The sequence below is a fragment of the Stomoxys calcitrans genome, chromosome 4 (assembly GCF_963082655.1).
Source record: "Stomoxys calcitrans chromosome 4, idStoCalc2.1, whole genome shotgun sequence".
NCBI classification, from domain to species: Eukaryota; Metazoa; Arthropoda; class Insecta; order Diptera; family Muscidae; genus Stomoxys; species Stomoxys calcitrans.
In genome coordinates this window covers 163,749,366-163,767,452 of record NC_081555.1, presented here as the reverse complement: position 1 = coordinate 163,767,452, position 18,087 = coordinate 163,749,366, and the positions used below count along the sequence as shown (strand labels likewise).

The window sequence follows — 18,087 nt, the reverse complement described above, 5'->3', positions numbered from 1 at the left end:
CCAAGTGGGCCGCCTCACATCTAAAAAATGCTCCGAACGGGCATATGCTAGATCGCCAAAAAATGGAACTCAAACTAAAGGTATGTGGGAGTAAGATCGGATGCTTAGATTAGCTATTAGAGGAAAAGGCAAGAATTTGCTTGCAAAATATCTCTTTTGCAGATCCTATAGGTTATAAAGAAATCATCTGTAACACAATAGAGTTCTGGATAAGTATTCAGTGCAGGCTTAAATAGTACAACAGGGATAATAAATGAGATTTGAAAATGGAAAAAATATAAGTCAAAAATGTGTTTTTAATTGCCAAAATGTAAAATTTTTGCTACTAAATAGGAATAGTGTTGACCTTCGTTACAGGGAGTTTGCTCCTAGTACGCTATTTTTATTGTTCTAGGCCTTCCAAGACAAAGTACTCAATGAATCAAATAATGCCAATCATTAACAACCTAAATGCTAAATTTTAAAATTTATACTTTTATAGTATGGCATTATATTTTTTATGCAAAATGTAGGGCTCCAATGCAATCCGTTAAGTCCCAAATTGTCCCAAAAGCAGCAAACTTTTTACCCTTTTAATACGCCGAATTTCAAAATCTCTCTCTTTTCGTTCGGCCTGGACCTAATTCGAACGAGTTGTAAATCAACAAGCTCGACATATTTCCGCAGATTGCACCTTAAGGAATAATAAATAGATAATTGCGAAAATGAGTCTCATATATTTATTTATTTCTTGATAGTAATACATAAGCCTCCTTGGCCAAAAAAAAGTATTACAACGATATATATTCCTAAGCCTAATTCATTTTAAGTGGCTCCCCAGCCATAACAAGATTATGCAAAAATTTAAACTGTTGCACATGCATCCCTCGTTGTGACGAGCCGCTTCCTTCAAGATCCGACGCTCGCTTCCAGCCGCCCCTAACCTGGAAACAAACGCTGATGTTGGCCATTGGTTATTTTAAGGCGCCAATAACCCGCCTTGTCATCTTGAGTATCATTGGCACTCAGCATTTAAATAAGAGCCAGTGCCACCTGATTCTTCACTGAGACTCTTCTCTCGAAAATCGCTGCGGCCACATTTGCAGTTACTCTGCATAAAAACGGCCGGGTATCCCTGCAAAATTAATAAGACTCTGCAGGATGACACTTTCTGATACGCGTTCCTCAGGAGACAGCCTAGCGTGTTATCTCTTTAATATCCTGCTAAAGAAGATTATACGAGATGCAGATGTGAATAGATGTGGCACACTAATCACAAGAGAACACACGCTACTCGCCTATGCCGACGACATCGACATCATAGGTCGGTCACCGAAAGTAGTAACTGCGGCCTTTGAAAGAATCGAAAGAGAGTCAGTGAAAATGGGTCTGGCAGTAATTGGAGATTAGATGAAATGGATGGTTTCAATTCCCAAAACGCCTTGTACAACCGAGCAGATAAAGAAAAAGAAAGTTGGGAACCACAACTTTGAGATAGTGAGTAACTTTATCCACCTCGGCGCCGACGTAACCCAAGCGAATGATTCCAGTTTTAAGATAAAGCGAAGAATATTTCTGGCAAACAGATGCTTTGGACTAAGTAAGCAGCTTAGAAACAAGGTCACCTCTTGACAGACAAAGATTACACTATACAAGACACTGATACTACCCGCGTTACACACATTAAAATACAATGGCTGCGTTATCTAGGTCATGTTGTCAGAATGGATGAAGAAGCTCCAGCAAAAAATTCTTTTGAAGGCAAACACGGTGGTACACGCAAACCGGGAAGGCCAAAAGCCCGATAGAAAGATCAAGTTGTAGAAGACACCTCGAAACTTGGTGTCAGAGATTTTAAAATGAGCGCAGAAGATCGAGGCGCTTGAAACGATATTCTACGTTCGGCTAGGGGAATAAATGTTCTGTCATAGCCAATTAAGTAAGACCAGTGGTGGGCAAAAATATTGCACATAACTAACCATGGACTTGCTAAGAATTGCAATTGGGTGCTCGTCACTGGTATCGACACAGTTGGCGTGCTTTCGACAGACAGACGGACGAAAATGCTTAAATCGATTTGGAATGATGAGGACGATGAGGACCACGCCCGCTAGGGCATTGGAAACTATTCTAGATATCCGACCCATTGACATACAGATTAACTGTGAGGCAGCCACTGCGGCTATGAGACTTAAGGCGATGGGGGAATGAATTGAGGATGGGAGCAGCTCATACCATCGCGGTATAATCGAGACGACGATAGGAAAAACTTGAAGGAAGGTAAGAGGTTTCCGATTGGAAACCTGACATGAACTTTGAAGTCGAGTGCGAGGCATTGCTGTCATCGGCAAAGTCTTGGATTGACGGAACCCTAGTATTGCCATCTGGAAGATCATGTTACACGGATGGATCGAAGCTAAAGGACAAAGTGGGCCTGGGGGTCTACATTGAGAATCCAGGGACTGAGATCTGTTTTAGACTGCCTGACCATAATACAGTTCTGCAGGCTAAGATCCGGGCGATCACGGAATCCGTGAGGTGGTGTGGTGCTAACGCGAGGACGTCGAGTGTGAACATCTTTACCGACAGTAAAAATGCCATAAGGGCAATAACAACCAGGACGGTAAGGTCACGAACAGTCTTGCAGTGTAAGAAGGAGATTAACACCTTCTCTGAGGATGGGAAAATCCGCATCGTTTGGGTGCCGGGCCATAACGGAGTAAGGGGAAATGGAAGGGCAGACGATTTTGCGGTGAAGGCCAGAGGACTGCCGTCAATAAACTTGGTTAACCCGAAGCCTGTCGGGTCGACGCATTCCGAGTTAAGGGAGTGGGCGACGAATGCGCATGCAACATTGTGGAACAGCGAAGCGGTCAGTAGGACGGCGAAAATCCTATGGGAGGGATCCGAATACGAGGCTATTACTGAAAGGAAGTAAGAAGTAGGTCAGTATAGCTATTGGTATCATAACGGGACACATAGAACTACGAGCTCACATGAGATGATGAGACGTTGGAGCATTTCCTTTGTCATTGCGCGGCTTTCGCGTCTAACAGATACCGGCAGTTAGGTGGAGACACAATACCAGACATGAACCAATTAAGGATTTTGTAAGTAGCACGGAATTCCTAACTTAAAATTTTCTGTTTAGAGGTTACTTTATAGTTTTTAGAGCGCACAACAAGCTGATTACTGGCTTAGGTGTATGTCCATAGTGGCATGGAGCGGATTAATATCTGCACCCTCTTTTCAACCTAACCTAAATAGCTCTAAAATGGATGACTAAAAAAAACTTCAAGGTTAACCTACTACAAACACGTAATAACATTCTGCTGCATTTTTTCAGTCATTGGCTTTTTTCTACTGAAAAACTTTTCTTAGAAAAACAGTTCATAAATTTCATAGCAATCAGAAAGAAATAAATTCTAAACAAATTTTATTTCAAAAAAAAAAACGTTAAGATTATTTTACCCAAACTAAACTTTTCACAAAGATTTTGCAAAAATATGACCGAATGTTCTCTATGCTCTCTATTGAACAACGGTTATCGTTGCATCATGGAATATCCATTACTGACCTTTATTCTGAGTCTATTGATAGTGGTCTTATTCATATTTAATATTTATTGTGGCAATATTATATGTTATTTTCCAAGAAATTGTGGTTTAGGAGATGGAGTTTTGTATGGTGGTGTGGTAACAAATTTCGATTATGGCCCTCAAAGTGGTGAGTTATAGAAATCTTTCCTTTGTACAAGGAGAATATAATAGATTTTAATTTTGTTTTTTGAAAAGGTCCCCATACATGGCAAGTTTCGGATACCAATCAATCGCCCATTAATATAATTGAGAAAGATGCTCGAAGATTTGCCATACGTGAATTATTGATGTGGAACCATTATGACGATATGCCAAGTGCTGTAAAGATGGAAAATAATGGGCATACGGGTAAGAGAGAAAGAAAATCTTCATTATAGATAAGGAGTGTTTATTGGAGTGGGTCAATTTGTCAAGGTTGATAAACATGAATCAAGTGGCCGCAGAATTGGGTCTTAAATTAAAATCGAGTTCAGGTTTTTAACGACAAAATTCTGTTTTTGAACCCATTTTAGGCAAACTTCCTATTGTCATCAAAAAACCGGAAGCTAGATTTTAATTTTGACCACATGATTTCTTAGGTAAAACTCTTACGAATTTGTCAGCCAACAATCGGCTTACATACATATGCCCATGACGTAAAAATCAAACAACTGATACCTAAAAGAAACTAAAGGACTTTTAACCTTACGGGAAATGGGACAGATCCCAAACCTGGCACGGGATTGGTCCTCTGGACAGTTCGAAAAGGATGAGTATACTTTGCAAGCATTTTTATGGGAGATAACATTAGTTAGCAAATATATTTAACGGATAAGCAATTTTTAACAATAATTAAGACGCTGAACACCTGGGTTTGAATCATGGCGAAACCATCAGAAAAAATTTCCAGCGGTGGTTATAGCCTCCTACATTCGGCTATAAAAAGGAGGCCCCTTATGAATGTTCATGGGCAAAATTGGCAAAAATAATTAAGCGATTTTTAAAAAAATTATTAAGAATCATTAAGCTCGTCTCGAAAGAGAAACAAACAAAAATTGTAAGATTTAATTATATTCGCCCTAACAGACAAAAAAAACTTGAAAAATTAAAACAGCGAGAGCCGTTGCCGTTGTCTAGCGTTCGAAGCCATCAATACAACTTCCAACAGATGCACAAAATCCTTTGTAGTACGGAAGAAGTGTAATTTGCCACAGAAAGAATGTCTGTCGTTACACAAAAATTCATGCATTGGAAAAAAGCACAGCTAATAGACAAGGTTGTCGAGCGTGCTTAATGTGGTTATTGTATCATAGATGCGGTTTCGCTATGAATACGATTCAAATATCATCACACCTAATATTGTTGAAAAGTTTTCTAACCAAAGACGACACGCTTCCCATAGTGGTTGGTGTGTGTTGCTATCTTTGGCTTTCCATTTCCATTTGCACCTCCGATCATTGAACTCGTCTCGAAAGAGAAAAATTGTTAAGAATCATAAGATATGGCAATTGAATCTTTTCATTCCCTGTAGGATATGTCTTGGGACTGGTAACTAATTCTCCAGTTTAGGACCGGTATATTTGGGGCAATTGCTACATATTTCCCATAGGGAATAGCCTCTACCACAGCAAAGGGGATATGAAACAGGATATTATTATTCATATACTCAGTGCATTCGTTAGTAAAACTTTTCAAAGGCTGACTTTTGTTACTCTTTTTCCTACTATTTTTTCCCCATTCATCTGTCTGGCCTTGTAAAATATAGTCCTTTCAAAATGTTTACTTTTTTTCCTCTCTAACTTCAGTTGTAATAAGAGCTGCTTTTGAAGGCAACACACCTACCATTAGTGGTGCGGATTTATTGGTCAGCTATACATTTGTCGAATTGTGTTTCCGCTGGAGTCTATGGAATAATGAAGGTTCCGAACACATGCTCAATTATCGTCGTTTTCCCATGGAAATACAAGCCATGCATCGCACCGGACCGGCTGGTGATAATATCTCAAGTTATGATTTATTAATGGTGGCCTATTTTCTAGATGTAATTAAAACATATCTCTTTTTTCATCCATTCTTTTATGTTATAAAAATTCATATTCTCCTAACAGATATCCTCTCACAACCCCTATTTGGAACCTATAGTACAAAACTTGCATCGCATTCGTAAAGCTGGTTCTAGAATTGAAATTCCTCCCTTTCCCTTGGTATATTTGTGTTATCCCTTTCGCACTGGCTTCTACAGCTATGGAGGTTCGCTGACTGAGCCACCCTGTTATCAGGGTGTCGAGTGGTTTGTCTATCCCGAGCCTTTGGCCATTAGTGAAAGCCAACTGAATGAATTTCGCCAATTACTTAGTGCTGATGGTAGAAAACGCATTGTGTCCAATGCTCGTCCCGTCCAGGATGTTGCCATGGAAACTCGTGTTGTAAATCTTAATTAATATAATCCTATGGGGGCTTGCGCCATGACTGATTCCCAGCAATCGGATGTCGCTATATTGGAGTAATTGAGCGAAAAGAGAAAAAGCATCAGATGAAAAAACATTTATGCACACTCCTTGATGTGGAACACGATAAAGCGATAATTGTGAAAGCTTTTCTATCAGCTTGGCAATAAATCTATTCAAACTTTTCAATGTGGAAGAATAATTTTTTACTCTCTATTTTATAATTTTTTACTCTCTATTTTTATATTTTTGTCAATAATTTTCAGATATTTGTTTTAATTTGGAAATACAGAAAATTCAAGAGTTAAAATGTAATAAAACTGTGTACAAAATTTGTCTCAGTATGCTACCTTTAAAAATGTTGTAACGATTCTCGAGATTCGAGACATTCTAAACTAAACATGGCTCGAAGAATACATAATAGGAATCAGGGATATATACTATAAAATTTTGAATGGGTACAATTTAAACGGAAACAGTATTTTTTTGTTTTGCATAAAAATTCCAAAATATTCGAATGCAGAAATCAAAAAATTCTCTGCTTTTCCCTTTTCTTATTACACAGTACAGCATCCCTTTATATAACCCTAACCGAAGACGAAAGGTACTCATCTTTTGCCATGTATGCGAGATATTCGTCGGCTATGGGTAGAGATGTGCGATGGGTAAATACTCAATAGGTATTTACTCGGTAAATTAAATACCTGGGTATTTACGCATTTTTCATCCGTTTTTGATGAAATTTGAAAGTGAGTTTTGATATTCAACTAAAAGTTTTAGAAGGGTACCAAAACGCACCAAAATCGGATGAAAAACCTCCTTGTATGAGATCAATACTCCATATCGGGAGATCGGTCTATATGGCAGCTTTATCCAACTATGGTCCGATCAGGACGATATTCAACAAAAAGGTTTAGAGGGGTACCAGAATTCGCTGTGCCAAATTTCATTGAAATCGGATGAAATATGCTCCTTTTATAGGCTCATTACACTATATCGGGAGACCGGTCTATATGGCAGCTATATCCAAATATGGTCCGATCTGGACCACATTTGACAGCAAAATTATAAATACCCAAATAAATACATAAAAAAAATTATTTATTGGGTAATTACCCAAAAAATACCCAAGCGTTGGGTATTTACCCAATAAATACAAAAGCTTTGGGTATTTACCCAATAAATACCCAAGCGTTAGGATTTACCCGGTAGAAACCCGAATTAGTGACATGATAGTAAACCAAAATCGGAAATCAGATATTCAGATTTTGAGTCAAGTGAATAGGGGGAACGACCCAACCCAAAACCCCACAAACAGACATAGAACAAAAGGTACAATATGGAACATATATTTAGGTGTAGAACACGATCCTCATATAGAAGTAGGTATCAAGTGTCGGGTCCATTCCCTCTCTAAAAGCTTTCTAGAGGCTCAATAACTCATAAAAGGCGACTCGTTCATAAGGATCCTTTATCTAAATACGAACTTATATTGCCGCAACACTCGGACGAACATAATTCGTTTCACCGTGATGTTGGCATGTCCGCCTATGACGCTGAAAGCCTAGGTTCAAATCCCGGCGTGAACATCAGAAAAATTTTCAGCAGTGGTTTTCCCCTTACTAATGCTGGCTACATTTGTGAGGTATCCTGCCATGTTGAAACTTTTCTACCAAATGGTATCGCTGTGCGGCACACCGTTCGTTCTCGGCAATAAAAAGGAGGCCCCTTATCATTGAGCTTTAACATTAATCGCACTGCACTTATTGATATGAGAGAAGTATCCCCTGTTCCTTAGTGGAATGTTCCTGGGAAATTTTGTAGTAAGAGACACAAGTCGATGAGACATTGAGTCTTATTAGCTAATGAGATAATTGAGCCTTAATAGCGTGGTTTCAGATCCTGGAAGCCCTAGAAAAAACATGCCGACAGCTTTTATCAATTTGTTGATAAAAAGGTTGTTCCAACAAAACCGGTAGTTAGATATATTAGATATGGCGAACTTTAGTTTGTGGCCTAATAGTAACCCAAAAATGTATAAAACATTTCCAAATTAAACCTTACAAAAGGGTGTTTAGACATACCAGTACAATTAGGACTAAAAAGGGAGGTATTTGATAGTAACGGACGAATTTGATGCAAAATTTAGAGACCAAGTGGGCCGCCTCACATCTAAAAAATGCTCCGAACGGGCATATGCTAGATCGCCAAAAAATGGAACTCAAACTAAAGGTATGTGGGAGTAAGATCGGATGCTTAGATTAGCTATTAGAGGAAAAGGCAAGAATTTGCTTGCATAATATCTCTTTTGCAGATCCTATAGGTTATAAAGAAATCATCTGTAACACAATAGAGTTCTGGATAAGTATTCAGTGCAGGCTTAAATAGTACAACAGGGATAATAAATGAGATTTGAAAATGGAAAAAATATAAGTCAAAAATGTGTTTTTAATTGCCAAAATGTAAAATTTTTGCTACTAAATAGGAATAGTGTTGACCTTCGTTACAGGGAGTTTGCTCCTAGTACGCTATTTTTATTGTTCTAGGCCTTCCAAGACAAAGTACCCAATGAATCAAATAATGCCAATAATTAACAACCTAAATGCTAAATTTTAAAATTTCTACATTTATAGTATGGCATTATATTTTTTATGCAAAATGTAGGGCTCCAATGCAATCCGTTAAGTCCCAAATTGTCCCAAAAGCAGCAAACTTTTTACCCTTTTAATACGCCGAATTTCAAAATCTCTCTCTTTTCGTTCGGCCTGGACCTAATTCGAACGAGTTGTAAATCAACAAGCTCGACATATTTCCGCAGATTGCACCTTAAGGAATAATAAATAGATAATTGCGAAAATGAGTCTCATATATTTATTTATTTCTTGATAGTAATACATAAGCCTCCTCGGCCAAAAAAAGTATTACAACGATATATATTCCTAAATAAACATAAAAAAAATTAAATACTTCACAGTTACATAAAGATGTAAGATTCTTAGCCTAATTCATTTTAAGTGGCTCCCCAGCCATAACAAGATTATGCAAAAATTTAAACTGTTGGATTTTTTAACAAGTCCCATGTTAGCAATACAAAAAGATTCAAGCAACAACATTAAGTTTGAACTGTAGAATAGAAGTTAATAAGTTTTAAGGGAAATACATTATTCGAGTGTAAATAAAATAAATAAAGTACTAAATGACTCGCAGGGGCACCGTGGTACTTTTGGGCTTTAAAAAGTATCAAAAAAAAAGTACTAAAGTATCAAAATTGTCATCCCTCTTGTACAACTGTCTCTAGGAATGCCGACATGGTTTTTAAAAGCAAATGTACGAAAAAGTTTATAAATGAATCGCGGGGGTATCGTGTACTTTTGAGGTTTTAAAAAAAAGTACCAAAGTATCAAAATGATCATCCCTCTAGTACATCTGCCTCTAGGATTGCCGCCCTACTTTTTTAAAGCAAAGTGTGGCCAACTGAAGAATTGCATCTATTGTGAATAGCACAATAAATTTCAACTCAAATAAGTTAAGTACGAACGTGTTGTTAGACTCAAACACTAACTAACTAACAAAACTAAAATTAAATTTTCTGAAATTTTCACATACTGTAGAGCCCGATGAAAACAGGGCATTTAAATTTTCGAAAACGCCAAATCTCCGGTATGCGTGTGAGTTTTGTACAAATTTGTTTACACCCCTAAAGCAACAAAAACCACGAATCTGATACAAAAATTCGGGGTGAAGTAATTGGAGAAAACGACCCACTCCCAAAACCCCCAGACTGACATCTGACACAATTAAGACAATATGGTCGTCAAATAGTATTTAAAATTAAAACACGAGTTAAGCCAAGTGACTGGGAGTGACTATCAATCCAAAAGCCTTAAAACTAATATTTTGGTCGATAGGAACAATATGGGATTCAAATTTATGGTCTTTGGAAGTAAAGTACTAATCTTATTATTAACACTTGGAACAAAGTGGGTAGGAGATCGCCAATATCCATAAAGCAACAAAAATTGACATCTTGGCCAATCAGAACAATTTGGGCGTACGAATTTGATATTCAAATTTGTTCCCAAGTGTCTGGGGCCCTGCCATGAAAATCCCCAAACGGATATGAAGGTTAACATGAGATTCTAATGAAAGGTCTTTGGTTACAAATCTGAAAGCAATATATGGAACCAAGTATCTGGAGTCCTCGCTCCTCCATAAAACCTCGCACCTCCATAAAAAATTGTCTTGATCGGTCTTAATGAACATTGTGCGGTTCATTAAGACCGATCAAGACAATTTTAGAGTCAAACAAGACCCAAGATCTGTTTATATGGCAGCTATATCAGGTTATGGACCGATTTGAACCATACTTGGCACAGTTGTTGGATATTATAACAAAACACGTTGTGCAAAATTTCATTCCAATCGGATAAGAATTGCGCACGCTAGAGGCTCAAGAAGTCAAGACCCAAGATCGGTTTATATGGCAGCTATATCAGGTTATGGTCCGATTTGAACCATACTTGGCACAGTTGTTGGATATCATAGCAAAACACGTCATGCAAAATTTCGTTCCAATCGGATAAGAATTGCGCACTCTACAGGCTCAAGAAGTCAAGACCCAAGATCGGTTTATATGGCAGCTATATCAAAACATGGACCGATATGGCCCATTTACAATACCAACCGACCTACACTAATAAGAAGTATTTGTGCAAAATTTCAAGCGGCTAGCTTTGCTCCTTCGGAAGTTAGCGTGCTTTCGACAGACAGACGGACGGACGGACGGACGGACGGACGGACAGACGGACGGACATGGCTAGATCGACATAAAATGTCACGACGATCAAGAATATATATACTTTATGGGGTCTCAGACGAATATTTCGAGTAGTTACAAACAGAATGACGAAATTAGTATACCCCCCATCTTATGGTGGAGGGTATAATAGTACGAAATTAAAGTCTCAAAAGTAGAAAAAGAATTTGATATCAAAATTCGTTCTTAGATTTTTGAGAGGCAGCGTTACCTCCCAAAAAATCAACAAACATATATGTAGGTTGGTCGGGACAATACAGCAAAAGTCTTTGGCGAATAGTACTGATCTGATATTACACTCAAAAAACCCTCAAACCTCCAGTGTGGAATTGAGGCTTCTGAGGCCTTTAGAATCGGGGGGACCGATTCTATATATATATCTTTGAAGTAACTAATTTGGTGGCATTCGATGTGACTGTTGAAGAAAACAAGCCTACATTACGTACAGAAATCCATCCAAACCTGCCAATAAATACGGTTCTACAGCTCTAGAAGTCAATGCACATGTTTTATTTGTCCTTGCAGTCAAAGTATCAACGTCAGTTAATTAAATGCCTTAAATATGATTTTCATATTTATTTTCCCCATAGCGATTTACATTCAATTGTTTGTGTGAATAAAAATGTTTGAAAAAGAAATTTGTATGCAATGGAAAATTTAAACGCATGCACTTTTTTTGTGGGAAAATTCCTATACAAATCAATTGAGTTTTATTTAGAGATCGTTGGTTGCTTCTACACGTCTAAATAATTATTTGACATTTCAATTGATTTGATTGCTTGTTGGATTTCGTCACACTTTCATAAAGTAGTCAGAGCGCGATTGGTCTATTAAATAACCATGTGCAACAAAAGAAAACACTTGTCAAGCAACTAAGTGGTGCTTCATGTATCATGTATTCAATCAAATTGAATATGCAATTTTGAATATATTCCTCTTTTTTTAGATTGATTAAGTATCACAAGTACTAAATTGATGGAGATCAATTACTATTGGTTACATTTATAGTACTCTAGAGAAAGGCTTGTGGAGAACATGCATCGATTTGAATATCAATCAATTATGAATTTTATAATCACTCCTAATTTGTTTATACATGCACAATTACTCTACATAATCTTCGATGGCGGTAGCAGCATTCGACACCGTCATTAATGATGTTGTATCTTCAAGTGCTTTGTTTTTCTTTCATTGCCAAATACTGACGTCTTTAGTATTTTTATTCGCTATTTGATACTGCCATCAATTACTTATCGTTATACTTAAAATAAGAATTTTTCAACTGTTTTTTACCATGTTGGCAATGTTCTCGAAAAGTCTCGTGTTTCGAAACGTATAAGTGTTGAACTTTAAACATGTTATGATCTGCTGAAAATAATGCCATATATTTGATTAGGCGAAGGGACGGACATTAACTGTTAATAGTGTCATTAAAATTAGTAGACTTCATATAATTCAAACAAGTAAGAGAGCATTTGCTAGGGTAACCATTATTTCCACACTTGAATTTGGCATCAACATGCGGCGTACGAATTAAGCAACACATACAAGTGATGCGTAACAAGTAAAAAGGCTTTAAGTTCGGCACAATCCGGGGAAAATTGGATAACTTATGCATCCAAGTTCGACACGGATATTGAGTGGGCTAATAAATATAAGTCACTGTTGAATTTTGTATTTCAAATTTCAACAAAATCGGGTAATAAATAAAGCTTTTATGACTTTCAGACCCTTATAATCGGCACATCGGTCTATATGACAGCTATATCTAAATACAGTCCGATCTTTACCATATATGGGTCTGATAGCGGGTGTCCTTAAACTACTTACTGTTTAAAATTTCAGCGAAATCGGATAAAAAATAAAGCTTTTATTCGCGTCAGACCCTTTATCGGGATATCGGTCTGTATGGCAACTATATCTAAATATAGTCCGATCCGAACCATATTTGAGATGGATGTCGAACTAAGACTACCCACTGTTTAAAATTTTAGCGAAATCGGGTAATAAATAGAGCTTTTATGGGCTTCAGACCCTTTGTCGGCAGATCTGTCTATATTGCAGCTATATCTAAATATAGTCCGATCTGAACCACATTCGGGTCTTATGTTAGGAGGCGTAAACTACTCAATGTTACAAATTTCAACGAAATCGGTTAAAAAATAAAGCTTTTATGGGCTTTAGACCCTTTATCTGGAGATTGCTCTATATGGCAGCTATACCTAAATATAGTCCGATTTGATCCACATTTAGTTCAGGTATCAGGAGGCTTAAGATAACCCTCTGTTTCAAATTTCAGCGAAATCGGGTAATAAATAAGACTTTTGTGGGCTTCAGACCCATCCGCAGATCGGTATATTTGGCAGCTATATGTAAATATAGTCCGATATGGACCATATTTGGGTCAGATGTCGGGAGGCCTAAAACTACTTACTTTTTCAAATTTCAGCGAAATCGGATGAACAATAAAGCATTTATGGGCATTAGACCTTTTATCGGAAAATCGGTCTATATAGCACCTATATCCAAATATGGTCCGATTTGGCCCGTTCAAGAACTGCGTGCATCAAAAAGATGTATTTGGCCCAAGAACAGCGTGCATCAAAAAGACGTATCTGTGCCAAATTTCAACTCAATATCTCAATTTTTGAAGGCTGTAGAAAGATTGCAACAGACGGACAGACACACGGACATCGTTAAATCGTCTTAGAATTTTACGACGATCCGAAATATATATACTTTGTAGGGTCGGAAATTGATATTTCGACTTTAACTTAGATTAGCCGACTTCAATGCAACAAGGGGCTATTGAAAAATTTAGCTTCATTTTTTTATACCCACCACCGAAGGATGGGGGTATATTCATTTTGTCATTATTTTTGCCATTCGAAATATCCATACCCGAAGCTACAAAGTATATATATTCTTGATCAGCTTCTGTCTGTTGAAATCACGCTACAGTCTTTAAAAATAGAGATATTGAGCTGAAACATTGCACAGATTCTTTTTTTTCCATTAGCAGATTAAGTTCGAAGATGGGCTATATCGGACTATATCTTGATATAACCCCCATATAGACCGATCCGCCGATTTAGGGTCTTAGGCTTATAAAAGCTACATTTATTATCCGATTTTTATGAAATTTGGGACAGTGAGATGTGTTAGGCCAGTCGACAACCTTCTTCAACTTGGCCCATATCGGTCCAGATTTGGATATAGCTGCCATATAGACCGATCTCTCGATTTAAGGTCTTGAGCCCATAAAATATGCATTTATTGTCCGATTTGCCGAACTCCCGATTTAAAGTTGTGGACCCATAAAAGGCGCATTTATTGTCCGATTTGTCACCATTTGAGACAGTGAGTTGTGTTAGGCCCTTCAACATTCGTCTTCAATTTGGCTTAGATCGGTCCAGATTTGGATATTTTTATTTGTTTATTTTATATTTTGAGGTAAACTAAAAAGTGGGAGAGAAAAATTTTCACCTCTTGGTTGTTTTTGTAAATATTCGGCTTAAGATTTCTTGTAATCGTTGTATTTTAGGTGCGTAGTATAATCGGCAATATTTGATGTTTTATTTTAGTACTCGATAGACAAGCAAAAAAAGTTTCAGGTGCAGGTATGTTTGTTTGGCATGAGGTGGTAATACCAACTGCCAACCTATCAAAACAATACGAGGAAAAAAGTGAAAATAATTTTAAAATAATGTATAAAGATTTGTGAACGCAATTGTATAAATAATTGGTTTTTTTTACCATTCACAATAGAGTTTTTCTGCGAATGGCCCAGCTTATTTGTGAAAAACATATCATGGAAATCCTGACTACAGATGTTCTAAAGGGTGATTTTTTTGAGGTTCGGATTTTCATGCATTAGTATTTGACAGATCACGTGGGATTTCAGACATGGTGTCAAAGAGAAAGATGCTCAGTATGCTTTGACATTTCATCATGAATAGACTTACTAACGAGCAACGCTTGCAAATCATTGAATTTTATTACCAAAATCAGTGTTCGGTTCGAAATGTGTTCATTCACCGTAACGTTGCGTCCAACAGCATCTTTGAAAAAATACTGTCCAATGATTCCACCAGGAATTTTTCGGGATGCATGGGCAGTTCTTGAACGGCTTCTGGTTGCTCTTCACTCCAAATGCGGCAATTTTGCTTATTTACGTAGCCATTCAACCAGAAATGAGCCTCATCGCTGAACAAAATTTGTCAAAATTTCGAACCGAACACTGATTTTTGTAATAAAATTCAATGATTTGCAAGCGTTGCTCGTTAGTAAGTCTATTCATGATGAAATGTCAAAGCATACTGAGCATCTTTCTCTTTGACACCATGTCTGAAATCCCACGTGATCTGTCAAATACTAATGCATGAAAATCCTAACCTCAAAAAAATCACCCTTTATAAGCCTGCACTGGCAATTTATCCAGAACTTCGTTGTGCTGTATAGATGTCATTTTGATAAAAATGTCATTGCACTGCACAATATAATACTACAACAAAAGACACACATGATAACACTTTTACTGTGAAACATTTTTGAGTAACTTTTGACCACACACATTTTGGCATTTCGTGTGTAACACTTGTAGTAGGGATTAAAGCTATCGATGGTACTATCAACATAGATAATGGAAGAGTAGATATCCCATCCGACTCTTTGCAAAGCTGCCAGTTGCAACGAATAGAAATTAACGAGAAAATTTGTGCAACAGGATAATTGTGAATGGACAAGGTGTTGTGAATAAATAAAAAAAATGATTTAGCCACAATTAAAAATTATTTTTACAAAACATGTTAACGATTGCGTTTTTCGTTTTGTGTCACTTCTTCTCACTTCTCTAAAAAATTTGCAAAAGAAAACGTCTCGTATTTAATGAATGTTATAACAGTTTTATACACATTTTAATGTAATTTTTTATAAATCATGATCGATTTAAAAATTTGAGTTCTTAAATATCAAAAATTCTCTTTCAATAAAGAAATACACAATTCACAATAGAGAGACATCGAACGGGTTTACTCGTTCATGTTCAGTCGGCAGGACGGCGAAAATCCTATGGGGTGATCCGGATTGTGAGAGGACGAGTCTATTACTGAAAGGAAGTGACACATAGGACTAGGAGCTCACTTATGCAAAATCGGTGCGGCAAGTGATTGCGTGTGTAGGGCATGTGGGGAAGATGATAAAACATTGAAGATTTCCTATGTCATTGCCGTTACTTTTTAGTTTTTAGAGTGCACAGCAAGCCGATTACTGGTATATGTCCATAGTGGCATGGGTCAGATTAATATCCGCACCCTCTTTTTCAAACTAACCTAACCTACTCGTTCACGTATGTGGCAATTCGTCCCCAGATTTCTATTCGTTGCAATTCAAAGCCAATTTTCGCTGAATACGACGGGTCCAGTTATATAGTAGGTAATCAACGTTCGGCCCGTTCAAATTTTCTCGTTTTACTTGTTTTTGTTGAAAATATTCATATTTTATAATAAAGGGTGATTTTTTAAGAGCTATAGGAAAGTTTTTTAAAAAACACATATAATTCAGAAAAATGCATGAAATCTTTATTTAAATCGATAGTACGGTCCATATAATTTAATCTTTGAAGATTATTTCATGCAAATATTGACCATGACTGCGCGTCAAATGGTCCATCCACTTAATCCAATTTTGTCATTTAATCTTTCCAACATTTCGGCCGGTATTTCTCGAATAAATGCTTCAATGTTGTCTTCTAATTCGTCAATAGAAGCGGACTTATCTGTATAGACATGAACTTTAACATAGCCCAAAAATGGAAAAATAGTTTTACGTAAACGTACTTATTATTGTTTTGTAGCATCCCTGCATGAAACATACATTGAATAAGTAAAAACGTGCTAAATTCGCCGGGCCGAATCTTGAAAACCCACAACCATGTATATAACTTCAAAAATTACACAAATTAACTTAATTGAAGGATACGTGTGTACTTTGGGTACAAAATGGGAGTATATGGGAGCTATATCATTTTATAGACTGATTTGGGCCATACATTTCACGGATGCTGAAAGTCATAACAGAACACTACGTGCAAAATTTCTGTAAAATCGTACAACAATTACGGCTTCCAGGGGCTCAATATTTCAGTTCGGGAGATCGGTTTATAAACCGATTAAGATCGTAAATGGCACGGTTATTGGAAGTCGTAACGGAACACTGGGTGCAAAATTTCAACCAAATCGGACAACTATAACAGCTTCCTGAAGCACCAGTAGTCGAATTCTCTAAGATTTTTTGACAAAAATCGCTTTGTTAAAAAGCGATAACAGAAAAGTTAACGCCATTGGAGTTCAGTACTGAATATATATACTTTACGGGTTTGCAGATCAATTTTTTGAAATGTTTCAACGGAACGCAGACGATCGAGGCGCATGGAAATTTATTCTACATGTAATGGCCACCTAAGTAAGTTGGTACAAACGGAATAACTACATTGGCATCGGATTAAGATATAGACCAACTTGAGCCACATTCAACTCCGATATCGGGGATCTTAATACAAGTCATTGTGCGAAATTTCAGTGAAATCCGTTAATTAATGCAGTTTTTATGGGGACTGTGTAAAGATACAGAACGGTCTGGGCCATATTCGGCACAGATCTTAACAGAAATCATTGCGCCAAATTTCAGCGAAATGCTGCGTAATGTAGCCATATCTTTTAAATTACCTTAAAAGTTTACGAGAAAATCAAATTTGTTAGCAGAAGGTTTATCCCCACGATAAATTTATGTTCCGGTTAGCTAACACCAACTTTATATTTTCTATGAGAAACCCGCCCTAAGACAATTAATAGAGAGATCGGTCTATATGGGAGCTATATCAAGAATAGTCCGTTTTTGCCCATCATCGAGCTTAAACTGCCTACAGAAAAAAAAATTAATCTGTGCAAAGTTTCACTTCAACATTTTCTTTTTTAAAGGCTTTAGCCTGATTTTAAGAGACTGACAGACAGACAAACGGACGGACATAGCTGGATGGTCTTAGATTTTTACGAGGACCAAGAATATATATACTATATAAGGTCGAAAATGAATATTTCGATGTGTTCCAAACGGAATGACAAAATGAATGTACCCCCATCCTTCAGTGGTGGGTATAAAAATATGACGGCGTGAATCCGCTGCAAATGCAATTGCACGGGAATGGACTATTTTTTTAATTTTTGATTACTTCCACACAATTTTGTTATTTGAATTTGCGAAAATATAT

The 18,087-nt window shown here is 37.1% G+C and overlaps 2 protein-coding genes across 2 annotated transcripts in view; one reads left to right on the top strand and one right to left on the bottom strand.

Moving 5' to 3' along the window:
- LOC106087571 (carbonic anhydrase 2) overlaps nucleotides 1-18,087 on the bottom strand; it is a 66,363-nt gene that overhangs the window by 35,019 nt on the left and 13,257 nt on the right. The window lies entirely within an intron of this gene.
- Nucleotides 3,383-6,324, top strand: LOC106087562 (carbonic anhydrase-like). Its single transcript, XM_013252651.2, has 4 exons — nucleotides 3,383-3,705; nucleotides 3,774-3,926; nucleotides 5,363-5,598; nucleotides 5,666-6,324. The coding sequence occupies exons 1-4, from the start codon at nucleotides 3,486-3,488 to the stop codon at nucleotides 5,996-5,998; spliced, it is 942 nt and encodes a 313-aa protein (XP_013108105.2). The 5' UTR covers nucleotides 3,383-3,485; the 3' UTR covers nucleotides 5,999-6,324.

Excerpts from the sequence above, each read along its gene's own strand:
- LOC106087562 (XM_013252651.2), top strand. The coding sequence starts at position 3,486 with ATGACCGAATGTTCTCTATGCTCTCTATTGAACAACGGTTATCGTTGC. Across the intron at positions 3,927-5,362 it reads GGAAAATAATGGGCATACGG|TTGTAATAAGAGCTGCTTTT; the intron begins GTAAGAGAGAAA and ends CTCTAACTTCAG. Across the intron at positions 5,599-5,665 it reads TGGTGGCCTATTTTCTAGAT|ATATCCTCTCACAACCCCTA; the intron begins GTAATTAAAACA and ends TTCTCCTAACAG.